The 13,312-nt window shown below is 31.1% G+C and overlaps 8 protein-coding genes across 8 annotated transcripts; 3 read left to right on the top strand and 5 right to left on the bottom strand. All coding sequences in view use genetic code 12, as the record gives it.

Moving 5' to 3' along the window:
• Nucleotides 1–44: 44 nt before the first annotated feature.
• RJT21DRAFT_12557 (uncharacterized protein) lies at nucleotides 45–850 on the bottom strand. Its single transcript, XM_064882831.1, has one exon. The coding sequence runs from the start codon at nucleotides 742–744 to the stop codon at nucleotides 91–93; it is 654 nt and encodes a 217-aa protein (XP_064741169.1). The 5' UTR covers nucleotides 745–850; the 3' UTR covers nucleotides 45–90.
• RJT21DRAFT_12556 (uncharacterized protein) lies at nucleotides 851–2,190 on the top strand. The gene has a single exon (XM_064882830.1). The coding sequence runs from the start codon at nucleotides 958–960 to the stop codon at nucleotides 2,038–2,040; it is 1,083 nt and encodes a 360-aa protein (XP_064741170.1). The 5' UTR covers nucleotides 851–957; the 3' UTR covers nucleotides 2,041–2,190.
• On the top strand, nucleotides 2,036–5,678 carry PIM1 (ATP-dependent Lon protease). The gene has a single exon (XM_064880723.1). The coding sequence runs from the start codon at nucleotides 2,342–2,344 to the stop codon at nucleotides 5,639–5,641; it is 3,300 nt and encodes a 1,099-aa protein (XP_064741171.1). The 5' UTR covers nucleotides 2,036–2,341; the 3' UTR covers nucleotides 5,642–5,678.
• Nucleotides 5,679–5,683: 5 nt separating this feature from the next.
• On the bottom strand, nucleotides 5,684–7,089 carry RJT21DRAFT_12553 (uncharacterized protein). The gene has a single exon (XM_064882829.1). The coding sequence runs from the start codon at nucleotides 7,056–7,058 to the stop codon at nucleotides 5,727–5,729; it is 1,332 nt and encodes a 443-aa protein (XP_064741172.1). The 5' UTR covers nucleotides 7,059–7,089; the 3' UTR covers nucleotides 5,684–5,726.
• A 1-nt stretch (nucleotide 7,090) lies between these two features.
• Nucleotides 7,091–7,860, bottom strand: NHP2 (snoRNA-binding protein). The gene has a single exon (XM_064882827.1). It carries the CDS (start codon nucleotides 7,824–7,826, stop codon nucleotides 7,362–7,364), a length of 465 nt encoding a protein of 154 aa, XP_064741173.1. The 5' UTR covers nucleotides 7,827–7,860; the 3' UTR covers nucleotides 7,091–7,361.
• Nucleotides 7,861–7,909: 49 nt separating this feature from the next.
• RJT21DRAFT_12585 (uncharacterized protein) lies at nucleotides 7,910–8,865 on the top strand. Its single transcript, XM_064882841.1, has one exon. The coding sequence runs from the start codon at nucleotides 8,075–8,077 to the stop codon at nucleotides 8,822–8,824; it is 750 nt and encodes a 249-aa protein (XP_064741174.1). The 5' UTR covers nucleotides 7,910–8,074; the 3' UTR covers nucleotides 8,825–8,865.
• On the bottom strand, nucleotides 8,866–11,807 carry SEC26 (coatomer subunit beta). The gene has a single exon (XM_064882840.1). The coding sequence runs from the start codon at nucleotides 11,743–11,745 to the stop codon at nucleotides 8,908–8,910; it is 2,838 nt and encodes a 945-aa protein (XP_064741175.1). The 5' UTR covers nucleotides 11,746–11,807; the 3' UTR covers nucleotides 8,866–8,907.
• Nucleotides 11,808–12,013: 206 nt separating this feature from the next.
• RJT21DRAFT_117496 (uncharacterized protein) lies at nucleotides 12,014–13,225 on the bottom strand (the record flags this gene model as incomplete). Its single annotated transcript, XM_064880724.1, has 1 exon — nucleotides 12,014–13,225. A coding segment is annotated over exon 1 (989 nt), but the record flags the coding sequence as incomplete, so codon positions are not given.
• Nucleotides 13,226–13,312: the final 87 nt, after the last annotated feature.

Consider the following 13,312-nt stretch of genomic DNA (forward strand, 5'->3'; position numbering starts at 1 on the left):
CTTAAACCTACCCATTACCTTGTATATTATAGAGATTTTGTTTTTTGTAAATATATATTACATTATCGTACATTTATGTAGTCACCCACTTTAATCTGAATTTGAAGATGATTCTTCTGATGATGTATTACCCTTTTCATCCTCTTCTGATTCATACTGAAAAGATATTGATGATAGAAGATCACTGGGGATTCCATTATTCATACCTTTCATAGCCTTTTCCTCCTGTGGACTATAATCTACAAACAATTTAGCTGTACCTTCATCAATCATTTCATCTATCCACAGTTCTACTAAGAGTCCTAATGATAATAAAGCAGTTTCATCCATTCTTCTTATAGCTTTAGCCGATTTATCATGTGATGTAAGCTTTTTACTAGTAAAATAATGTAATACTTCTAATAAATCAGACAGTGGTAACCCCCTTTTATCAGTAAACTCATCTCGATGTTTTATTGGTACTTTAATACCTCCAAGTATACCAGACCCTAAAACTTCATCTGGTGGCACAGCAAACCCTTTTCGAACCACCATATCTTCATAATCTTTAGCATCTTTATTAAGTTCAATCTCTAATCCTGCTCCGGTATCGATTATTGAATGATGAGGTGAGTTAGAGATAGCTCGTTTATCAAACGTCCGTTGTTTAACTAACTCTCCACTGGATGATACATATACATTCTTACCGTGACGAGACAGTCGCCTCACTTTAGACTCTGTATTTGTCATATTCGTTAAACTCATCTTGGTTTATTCAGATGTTAAGTGTTCTACTAAAATTTAGCGATCATATCCATCCCCTCGGACCGGAAATCCTTTGCACCGGTCATAGAAAATTGACCGGTACGCGGTCGAGTTTGCATCTTTTTCTTGTTTACAAAACAGAAGGAACTCATACTAATTAATATTAATACAAGTAGTTTATATCTTTATCATAGAGAAACATACACATACAGGATGGTGGATATAACGTTACTACTGGCACACTATGACAATAGAGAAGAATTACTAAAGATCTTGGAAGATGATCATAAGCGTAAGGAGTCTATTAAATTAGCAGTGTTACAAATAATGCTTAATGGAGGTAAGAAAGATGTAAGTGCTAATGAAGACTTACTGAAGAAAATAGATCAATATGAAGTGACTATTAATAAATTGAAACAAGATCATTCAACTAAAGTGAAGTTAATGGAAGCTCGATTAGAAGCAGTTACAACAGAAAATATGAGATATAGAGATAGAATGAAAGCCATTGATCAATCATCCAGTAAAGGTCATCAAGTTTCAAATCTTAATACCATTAATAGACCTAAAAATGTATCTAATAATGTATTAAGTCCAATGGGTCGTCATATAAATCCTAAAAGAAAGTATCTTACTGCTAGTATTATCCTGGTATTAAGGCAACAATCTATGATACTTGATGATCCACCTCCACATTCTAAAGCCCATAAAATTGAATCACTACCCAGTGAAACTGATTCTCAAACTCAAATAGATAGTCTGAGTCAACCAAACAGTCAAATAAATAGTCAACCAGACATTCCAAATCAAAATCTGAGTCAAACCGATCCGGAATCTCATCCAGAACCTGTTTTAAGAACTCCTTCAGCCAAAGCTTTTGTAAAGGGATTTGATTTATCTTCGACTTCAGATTCAGATTCTGGTGATGTTACACCATCCAAAAGAAAGAATAGCAATATATCCTTAAGTGGAGATGATACAACAACCAAATCGGCAGACAATACATTTACTAGTGCTAATTCTTCTGTAGGTGGTACCCAATCAGATGATGAAAATAAGAAGAAAAGTAAAAAGAAACTTCAACTTTGGAAATCAGAAATCACTAGACCCAATGAAAAGAGATCTCATAGTTTAGGACTTGAGGATGAAAACGTTAACTCGCTTAATTACTACGAAGACAATAACTTTTTAGGTGACGATAGTCCCGCTAAGAATACTCAAAAGCGTCCTGTCGCTTCTAACAATAATGATGAAACGACCAATAAAAGGAAGAAGAACATATTTACAATTAGTTGACTATATATATATATTTAGTATAATAGTATAATAGTATAATAAGTATTAGACATTAATTAGAGTATTTTACTAATTACACGAATCAATAGATCCATCCATGCCTTTGGGTAACTTACTTAAAGTTAATAAATTTGTTATACGGGGATTCACGTGACTGGAACCGTTCCTGCATAGACGCACACTCCCACTCACACTCCCAAAGTCGCTTCCCAGTCCAAAAATTGGTAATCGAAGCTCCAGAAGCGTTTGCCACTATTAAATTGAACATTAGATCAGGTGTAACTGATTAGTCGGGATCAGTATGTTAGCGAATAGGAGCCAGATCAGGCATATAGCACAAATTAGTGCCAGAGCTGGGGCTGCCCGATTGGGACTAAAGTTGGGATTGGGGTTTCGATACGCTTCCAGATCAGTTCGAACAGATTGGATGACAGATTCCTTTAATCAAGTTCAACAATATCGTACTTCAAATATTAAATCATGGATGGATTTGGATACTATAGTATTAACCGATAAATCCAAGAATGATACTGATAAGATTGTTGAAAATGATATAATAGAGAATGAACAAGATGAAAGTATCGATGAAAAGGAAGCGGAAAAGGAACAGGAATCGGAATCCGACCCCGAACCCGACTTTGAATCCGAATCGGACAAGTCCTCAGATATTGTAGAGAATATTGAAAAGGATTCAAATATACTGGGATCTTCTACTAGTTCAGTTGGTGCAGCATCTGGAGCTAGTGGAAATGGTAATGGCAGTGGAAGTGGTAAAGGTAAAGGAAATGATGATGGTAATGATGATGATTTAACAGGAAAACATAAAGTAAATCAAGAAACAGGATTATATCCTCCATTACTTGCAATTCCTATGAAAGATCGTCCACCACTTCCAGGTCGACCATTTGCAATTAATTTAACTGATAGTGAAGTTATAAATTCCATATATACTATAGAAGGTAGAGGTGAAGGAAATTTTGTATTATTTCATGTAAAGGATCAAAATGAACCAGATGCAGATGTAATTCAAAGTAAAAATTCAGTTCATACTATTGGAGTTCATTGTCATATATTAAAACATTCAACTCCAAAAGCAGGAGTATTTAATTTAGTTGGTTATCCTCTTGAAAGATGTCAATTAGAAGAACTTAGTACACCAAAAATGAGAAATTCTAAAGATTATAAATCTAATCCACTTAATTCATTCCATCTTAATAATTTTAAAGTATCTTATGCTACTGTTAAACCAGTTAAAGATGAACCATATGATATTCAATCAACTGATATTACATCATTAGTTGAATCATTAAAATCACTTTTAGGTAAATTAGGTAGTAAAAATCCTCTTGAAAAATTACAAATTAAAGAAGGAACAATTATTGTAAATGATCCATCAAGATTTGCTGATTTTGTTGGATCAACAATTCATGGAAATCCTAAACAAATTCAAGAAATTTTAGAAGCTATAAATATTGAAACTAGATTACAAAGAGCATTAGAATTATTAAAAGTTGAATTAAAGGCTAATAAAATCAAAGAATCAACCATTCATAATCTTAGTTCAAAAGCTGATGAACTTCAAACTAGATTATTTATAAGAGAATTTATTAAAGAATTGCAAAAGAGAGCGGGGATTGTTGAATCAGATGATAAGACATCTAAATTTGATGAAAGAATTAAACATTTAAAATTGACTGATGAAGCCTTAGAAGCTTATAATACTGAAAAGGCAAAATTAAATGCTCAAAGTGAACATTCTGGTGAAGCAAGTGTAATTGAAAGATATTTAGATTGGTTAACATCAATTCCTTGGGGAATTTATACCAAGGATAGATTTAATATTAGAGAAGCAAGAAAGATTTTAGATCGTGATCATTATGGTTTAAAAGATGTTAAAGAAAGAATTCTTGAATTTATTTCTCAAGGTAGAATATCAGGAAAAGTTGATGGGAAAATTTTATGTTTAGCTGGTCCACCAGGTACAGGTAAAACTTCAATTGCAAAATCAATTGCTGAAGCATTAGATCGTCGTTATGTAAGAATTGCTATGGGAGGTATTCAAGATGTTCATGAAGTTAAAGGTCATAGAAGAACTTATGTTGGATCAGTTCCTGGTAGAATTATTCTTGCTTTAAAACAAGCAAAAACTTCAAATCCTCTTATGTTAATTGATGAAATTGATAAACTTGATTTAAGTCGTAGTGGAGGAGCTGCTTCAGCTTTTCTTGAAATTCTTGATCCAGAACAAAATCATGCATTTGTTGATACTTTTATGGATGTAAAAGTTGATCTTTCAAAAGTATTATTTGTTTGTACTGCTAATTATTTAGGTAATATTCCACCTCCCTTAAGAGATCGTATGGAAATTATTGATGTATCAGGTTATTCAAATAATGAAAAAATTGAAATTGCTAAAAGACATCTTATTCCTGATGCAAGTAAAAAAGCTGGTTTAGAAGAAGGTAAAGTTAACATAAGTACTGAAACAATTGCTAGATTAATTGATAAATATTGTAGAGAAAGTGGGTTAAGAAATGTTAAGAAACTTATTCAAAGAATCTTTAGTAAAGCTTCCCTTAAGATTGTTGAAGAAGTTGAAGCTAGAGATGAAGCCAATCCAAAACCTGAAGTTGAAGTTGCAGCTGCCACAACTGTTAAGACTGAAGAAATTGAAACCAATGTTAAGGAAGAAGCAACCACTAAGACTGTCAAGTCAAAGGCTAAGGAAGAAAAGAAACTGAAGGCCAAGGAAAAAGGAAAAGAAAAGGAAAAAGTCAAGGAAAAAGAAAAGGAGAAGGGCACAGCTTCATTGGTTGTAGAAGAACCAATCGAAGAGCCTGAACCTGTTAAATTGGATATTCCTGAAGATATAGTACTTAATATTACTCCATCGAACTTAAAGGATTATGTTGGACCTGAAATCTATACTCGAGCCAGGGTTTATGATCTTTTACCAGCTGGGGTTGCTACTGGACTTTCGTATAGTACATCAGGTAATGGAGATGCCCTTTATATTGAATCTATTTTAACTCAATCAATTGGTTCTGGTTCTGGTCATGCAGGTATGCATGTTACTGGTAGTTTAAAGGATGTTATGAAAGAATCAGCTTCTATTGCTTATTCATTCACTAAACTGTATATGGTAAAGAATTTCCCAGAAAATCGATTCTTTGAAGCTGCTGAAGTTCATGTTCATTGTCCAGATGGAGCTATTCCAAAAGATGGTCCATCTGCTGGTATTGCATTCACATCTTCTTTAATATCTCTTGCTTTAAATAAATCAATTCCTCCTACAATTGCTATGACTGGTGAAATAACTGTTACTGGTAGAGTTTTAGCCGTAGGAGGATTAAGAGAAAAGATTTTAGGAGCTAAAAGATATGGTTATGATCAAATTATTTTCCCTAAGGATATAGAAAATGAATTAGAAGAAATTCCTCAAGAAGTAAAGGAAGGAGTAACTTTTTATCCAGTTGAATGGTATCAAGAAGTTTTCGACAAGATCTTTCCTGATATTCAAAAGGATGAAGCCAATCAAGTTTGGAAACAAGAATTTGCCAAATTAGAGGAAAAGAAAGCCAAACATAATCTGAAAAAGTAGATAGATACATACACATATAAAAACATTAATTCTTTGTACATATTGATAATAAATTACTTACTTAATGATTCTTATTTATTATTTCTTATTCTTCTTTAACTTTTGCAAAAAAATCTCGAACTTCTTCTTCGGTAACTATTTTACCTTGTTCGGCAAATGGTTTAAAGAAATCTCTTAATTTAGATCGAATTTTATCATAAGCTTGTAATCCTTCAATTGCTTGTTCTCGAGGTAATGACAGTAATGCTTCTGAACCTAAATCTAATAATGAACCAGTAGTAGATGAACCTTCATCATCACTAACTTCTTCTGGAGGTTCATATACGGGATCATCCTTATATAAATAATCATTATTAATTAAAAATTGATATACTTTAGTATCTGGATTAAGGATTTCCATTAATTGGTTTAATTTAGTTCGAAATTCAAAATTTAAAAATACTGAATAAGGAATATCTTCTCGAGTATGATGTTCAACTTTATCTTCTAATTTAATTCTCTTACTAGAAGTTTCATTATCCTGTTTAGAATGTTCAAGTTCGAATTGTTGATACTTTCTCTTCCATTCATCTACATTAAGTATATGATCGAAATGAGGACGTATAGCTATTACTATATCTTTATCAGTAACCAACTCTTTGAATACTGAATCGAACTTAGATACACATTTCCAACATATAAACAGATCAAATGTTTCAAGATTAGGGAAATATGGAACTTTAACATCATCACTTGAATTATCTTCAGTAAATGATTGCTCTGTTTCTGCATCTTCTGCTGGTGGAGGTAATTTATCTAATATATTAATTCCATGATTTTTTGATGTCTGGGATTTAAAAGTTCCTGCCTTATACCCTAAAATACATTCTTCATGATACCATTCTTCACCACAAACAAATCCAAAATAACATTGAATCATATTACCTGATTCTTCTAATGGATTATAAGTCTTTTTACATGAACAAAATAATCCTTGATAATTTTGATTATATTCATTAGACAGAGCCGGTATATCATCAGCAGGAAGTTCAAGTGATCTTTTAAATACTCCTGATGAAGATCTACTACGAGGTTTTTCATTTGTTATACTTGATCTTAATTTACAAGCTCCATTGACAGTATTTTTCATTCTTTCAGTTCCACAATCACATACAAAGTTTCGTTTACTAAATAATTCCACAAGTTCATGAGTAGAATGACATTGAATTGAACATGAATAACATATTCCAATTGGGGTATTATTATTTTGTTTAGAACATGTTAGACATGCAAATACTGGTTGTCTTAATTCTCCTTTAATATATGTACACTCATCTGGCTCAAATGGCATCAATTGTCTAGCTTCTTTTTCAAGTTCTTCTTGGTTATGTATGTAATCTACCGCAGTTATAGATTCTTCTGATTTGGTAGTACTCATTGTGGTTATGATCTATGTCACAAGATGGGATAACTCAGTTGTTATCATTTTAATTTTTTTTAGCTCCACTCACTAACATTTAACACTAACTAACATTAACATTAACTAACATACGTACGGTTAGTACTACAAGCTCTATATCCATTACAAATACATATACATGATTCTCTCTATGGGTAATACGTTAATTATTACTAGTTACTAAAATACATATTGAAGAAATATTTATGTCGTTACAAAAAGGTAAGAAATGACTGGGGTTCATCAAGAGTTCCATGATTATTTTTGCATGAATGATATTATTTATTCTAAAGTTGGGATTTCTTTAACAACTTCATCATAAGTTTCTCTATATTCTTCTGTCTTATCAGCATTCTTTTTTGATTTACCTCCACCTGGAACAATCATAACACATGAAGTTGGTCTTTTAGTGGCTCCTGCTGAACCTAAATCTTCCTTTGATGGAATAAAAACAAATGGTACGGAATTATCTTCACATAAAACTGGAATATGAGAAATAACATCGGCAGGAGAAATGTCTCCAGCAATTATGACTAACCCCTTTTCACCTTTTCTTAAAGCTTTAACAACTTCTTTAACTCCTCTTTTAACATGTTTAGCCTTAGATGCCTTTTTTACAGTCTTTAAAACTTTTTTATTCAACTTCTTTGGAGCTAATGGCTTGGCAAATGGTAAAACTGCAGCCAATCTCTTCTCGTAGTTATCTTCTCCGTCTTCTGACTTACTGACCTTTTCCTTCTTAGCCATTTTATATAGTTATGCTTATTACTGTCTTCTTCACTATTAGTAGGAAATGAAAAAAAAAAATTTATTTAGCGATGGCTCTAAATGCTAGGGTGAAAATTGACCTTGGTGCACGCCCAAAATTAATCTACTGCTACGCTACAAAACAGTTGCAACAACTCTGTGTAGAGATCAATCAATCTAACTGGTTAAGTCTTTATATACATAAACATAAACATACATATACACATATATATATATATATATATACAATGTCTGGATCAGCATCACGATTTCAAGGTCGGAAAAGATCTAGACCAGGTGCAAGTGGGTCCACGTATATCCCATCTAAAGAATTGTTAGAATTAGAACCGCCCACTAAACCAAGAGTACCAAATTCAATAGATTCTTTAAGGGCAATAGATTATATAAAGAAATTAACCAAGACAAAAATAACGAGCGCGGACAAAGAATATGATTTACAGATTTTAGTGAGTGGATCTGAGGCAGTATATTTTGAGGATGGAGAGATCGGAGTTAGTGAATTACTACATAATCAATTTAAACTATCACAATATTCAGTATTACCAGTTAATGAAGGTTGTATTGATAGATTAATTCATATTAGAGGTACTAGTGAATCGTTAGGAAAATCAGGAGTATATATAGCATTCATATTAAGTGCAAAACTTAATACTATAAGTAGTAATGCATATACATCATCATTTCCTAAATATCATCTTCGTTGTTTAACTAATTCTAATTATAATTCTCATTCTAATTCTAATTCTAATTCTCATATAAAAGTTTTAAGAGGAGATTTTAATAATTTATATAATGATATTATAGTTCATATACAAAAATATGGGTATAAGTATGAGTCAATTGATGATAGTTCTAAGTATATGAATAAGATATATGGAGTTCATATAGATACAGGTATAAACAATAATTTAGAGTATAAGCATCAAGTAGATAATGCCCATAAAAGAGCTATTGATTATATATATTCTAAGAATTAAAAATTATGATAATTATGATAATTATGATAATTATGATTATTATTATAAGTATAATGATATAGATTGTATATATTTAATTTACACTAAACAGCATTAATAGCTGTCTTTTTAGTTTTTCTAGAAATAGAGGCGACTCTATCACCTAATGATAATGCTAACCCTTGACCTTTAGATCTAATTCTAACATGTCCAATAATAGGTCCATTGGTTTGCTTTTCAATACATAAATTAGCCAAAGCATCTTCACCAAATGAAGATCTTGAATAAAGATTAGCTGATAAAAATTGACATTCTTCTCCAATAACAGCTCCTGGAGTTAAACATGTCATATTTGTACCTTTCATTAATTCTTCCAAATATTGTTTTAAAGTTTCAATTGGAGATTTAATAGTAATTTTATTTTCCCATTCAAATTCATTCCACATCTTACGGAATTGACTTTCTGAACATGTAGCAGGTTTAATATAATCCATTATATCAACATGAACATCATTTAAAATAACTATAGTTGATTCATCAGAATGTTGTCCATCATATACTAAATTACCAAATATGACACCAGTGTCAGCAGATGTAACTTTGACAGTAGTTTGAACTTTATGAAATCCATGAGGTCCAATATTGGCTGTAGCAGGTTTATCAACAACTTTTAAATCTCCTAAAGTTGCAAATTCTACTGATAAATTACGTAAAGTAGTAGTAGTTTGATTAACTAATAATACATCCAAAACAACATCAAATTGATGAACTTTAACAAATGCTTCAGCATAAATAGGATCAGAAAATCCAGTTAATTGTAAAATTTTATTTAATCTTGAAGATAAATCTTCCTTTTTAACTCCAGTTCCTGAAGTAATTGCTTCTTCATCTTCATTAATTGTTTTAGATCCTCCATTTTTATCAAATTGTCTAAATGAAATAGCATCATCTATTTGTTCTGCATTCTTATGTAAAGCTTTAGCTTCAACTTCAGCTTTTTTAGCTTCTGCCAGTTCAATTTGTGCTTTAAATGCATCTTTAGTATCATCCAAGAAACTAGTTTGAATTAATTCAACATCTTCTTCATCATTAAGAAGCCTTATATATGAAAAGATTCTATCAGCTGAATCTTCATCAATCTTTTTACTAACATATGATGATTCACCTACTCTTAAAATAGATACTAATATTAATAAAGCTTCTGCTTTTAAACCATTTAAAACTTTAGCTTCAACTTTAAGACGTTGTAATCTAAGAATTAATTTAACTAAAGTAGATGCTAAAACAGCTGCAAGATAAAAATCTCCTGATAATATATGTTTACGAATTGGAGTTTTAGAATTTTCTTGATTTTGATTATAATCAACAGTTAAAGCAGTTTCAGTAGCATATGTACCATCCGGAAGAACAACTGGACCTTTTTTACTCTTTTCAGTTGATCCATTTGTATATTCACTATCATCACCATTATTTCCACCTTCTAAAATCTTTCTTTCACTAGCAATAATTGGTACTTCACCAATACTACTTCTAATATATCTCCAAACTTCTAATACTGAAGATTCTTCTAAAGCATATTCACCAATAATCCAGAAAGCACCTCTAAAAACTTTCCCACTTTTAACTGCTGGTAAAGCTTGAATTAATCTTGATATTATTGGTTGTCTTAATTCGGGGAATTTTTCAACCACTTCTTTAACAAAAGTAATAACTTCATATGCAGCTGTATTATTTAAATCACTAATTGAATCTAATAATAAATCAATTACATTAGCAGCAACTTCAATAAATTGAATAGCCAATTGATGAATAGCATTAATAAGTAATTGTCTATATTCAGCACTTTTATCTTCATTAGATGACATAGTTTTTTCTAATTCTTTCTTTAATAATTTAACTACATCTTCAACATTTCTACTGGTAACAAATTGTAAAGTAACATCAAGAGCCTTTTTACGTACATCTAAATCTTGAGATGATAAAACTCTTAAAATTTCTAATGATAACTCTTGTAATACACCAGGATGAGCTTTATTTAATTCATTAATTCTTTGTAAAGTAATAATTTTAACATTATTATCAGCTTCAGTGGTGGCAAGATCAACAAATTTACTAGCAGCTAAAAGTATTGATTGAGGATTTGTTGTTAAACTTGTTAAAGTATTAGCAGCTTCATAAACAACCACATTTGATGCAGCTTCAATAATTTCTGTAACTAATTGAGTATATTCTGATTTTAATGAAGGATTTAAAATTGCATCTTTTCTAATAAATTCAATAAATGCTAATTGTAATAAAGGATCCAAAGTTTCTATAAGGTAAATATTATCTTGAATATATTGTAAAGCAGCATCTCTATTTAAATCTCCTAAACAAATAAAAGCATTTCTTTTACAAACAGAATCATTTTCTTCATATAAATATCTGTAAATTAATTCATCAGCATCAGGAACTAAATGATCAGAAACTTTATGAATTGAATAAAGTGCTAATACAGCATTTTTTCTAACATAAGCATGACGATGTTCAAGACATTGACGAACATTTGGTACTAAAGTTTCTAATAAATCTGGTTCTTTTAATTTAGTTAAATAACGTAAAGTATTACCTCTAATATATTCATTTGGATGTTGAAGATCACGTTGAATTGCATTACATACTAAAATCATTTCATGTCTCATTTTACCACTTTCATCAAGTTTTGGACAAACTTCCCAATAAAAATATAATAATTTCTTTAATTCTTTATTCTTTGATGGCATAATAAATCTAATAATATGCATTAATAAATCTGGTAATGGATCTCCATTAATAATTGTTACTAAAATCTTTTTCATAGTATCAACTTTAACATCATCTTTCCCCTTTTCCAATAAAGTTTTGAACTCATTGACTGAAGTTTTCGAGGCCGCATTGGGCTCGTAAATCAACGTATAGCCCATTTTGTACTTTCACTTTCAATTGAATCTCAAATATTTAGTGTACCTTAAATGGTATAAGAATTATGTTGTCGTAGTGAAACTTTTCGGTAGGGGAACTTCGACGTGTTTGATTCGAAATTTGTTTGTCGATGGTCGTGCGCACTGCCTCAAAATTATTGGGCAGTTATAGGGTCACGTGTAAATCTCCATAAATATCATTATCATAATCAATATCATTAATTATCAATATAATTAACATTAATATTATTATTAGTATTGTTATTAATATGGTTATTAATAATATTATTATTATCAATATAATTATCATTAATAGTTCGTATACATTTTAAATGAATATATATACATATATATATATATATATACTGTTACTCTAAATATTTCACACTCTTAACTTAACTCAATCTTAACTTATCATTCAATCATCATCAGGATTGGCAACTGTCAATCTAGGTCGATCTTCAGAATCAACTCCAAATCCATATTCAACAGGATCGACTTCCGTAGAATTATCATCATCTGTCTCTTCATCATCTCTATACCCTTTATGTTGATAGAATCCAAATCCATTATCTGAAGTATTACCAGGTGAACCTGATGAACTCTGATCAATAGAATTATCAGTAGAAATTCTTTGAAGTCCATAATCAACTGAAGCATTGGAACTGACAACTACACTTGAATCAGATAATTTAATACTTCCTGATTTAGATAATGAAGAACGAACTGGATCAACTCCATTGGAAATATCCATAGTATTATCAATTTCATCGGCCAATAATGGTCTTTCTAACTTCCCATGTCTAAGTTCAACCCCCTTTTTATTCTTAGTAAATCCATCTCTACGCATATACCTATTTGAATAAAGATAATTTGATTTATCTACAGGCATAATTCCAACAGGTAACTTCCATTTACCTGGTCCTGTTTCATTAAATGCCGTTCCCGCAGTCTTTCTAATCATAGATACATAATTAGATCTTTCACCTTCACCAGGCTTTAAATTTAACTGCTTTTTAAGAGTAGCTAGATTCACATTCCCTACAGATGTAGTACTTAATATTGAACTTACAGAACTTGAATGACGATGACTATGATTATGATTTTGACTATGGTTTGGAGTTGGTGATTTTATTAGTTTGTTTTTAGAAAACATTTCTGATGAATCTATTGGAGTTATTGGATTTGCCATTTGTGGTAGCCTTGACAGTTGAGTTGGAGTTATAGGAGTTCTTGGAATGGAAGTATTATTCCATGAAGTTGAACTTGCAAATTGGGGTATTACAGCTGGAGTGGATCCAAGACTCGTTTTAGGATATAATCCCTGATTGATTTTGTCATTTGAATAGCTGGTATCACTAGTGGAAGATGATGTATTCAGTGAAATTGGTTCAAATCCTGGCTGACTCATTTGTTGGTCAAGAGGATCTTCAAAATAAGTTAAATCTTCACTTCCATTTCCATTTCCATTTCCATCTCCATCTCCTGGTAATTGTGGAGCATCTTGAAAATGAAACTCCAGATGATCATCTACTTGTGGAGATGCATTGACAAGATGTAGTTGATTAGT

The sequence above is a fragment of the Scheffersomyces amazonensis genome (genome assembly GCF_036850825.1).
Source record: "Scheffersomyces amazonensis strain UFMG-HMD-26.3 chromosome Unknown RJT21scaffold_1, whole genome shotgun sequence".
Lineage (NCBI taxonomy): Eukaryota > Fungi > Ascomycota > Pichiomycetes > Serinales > Debaryomycetaceae > Scheffersomyces > Scheffersomyces amazonensis.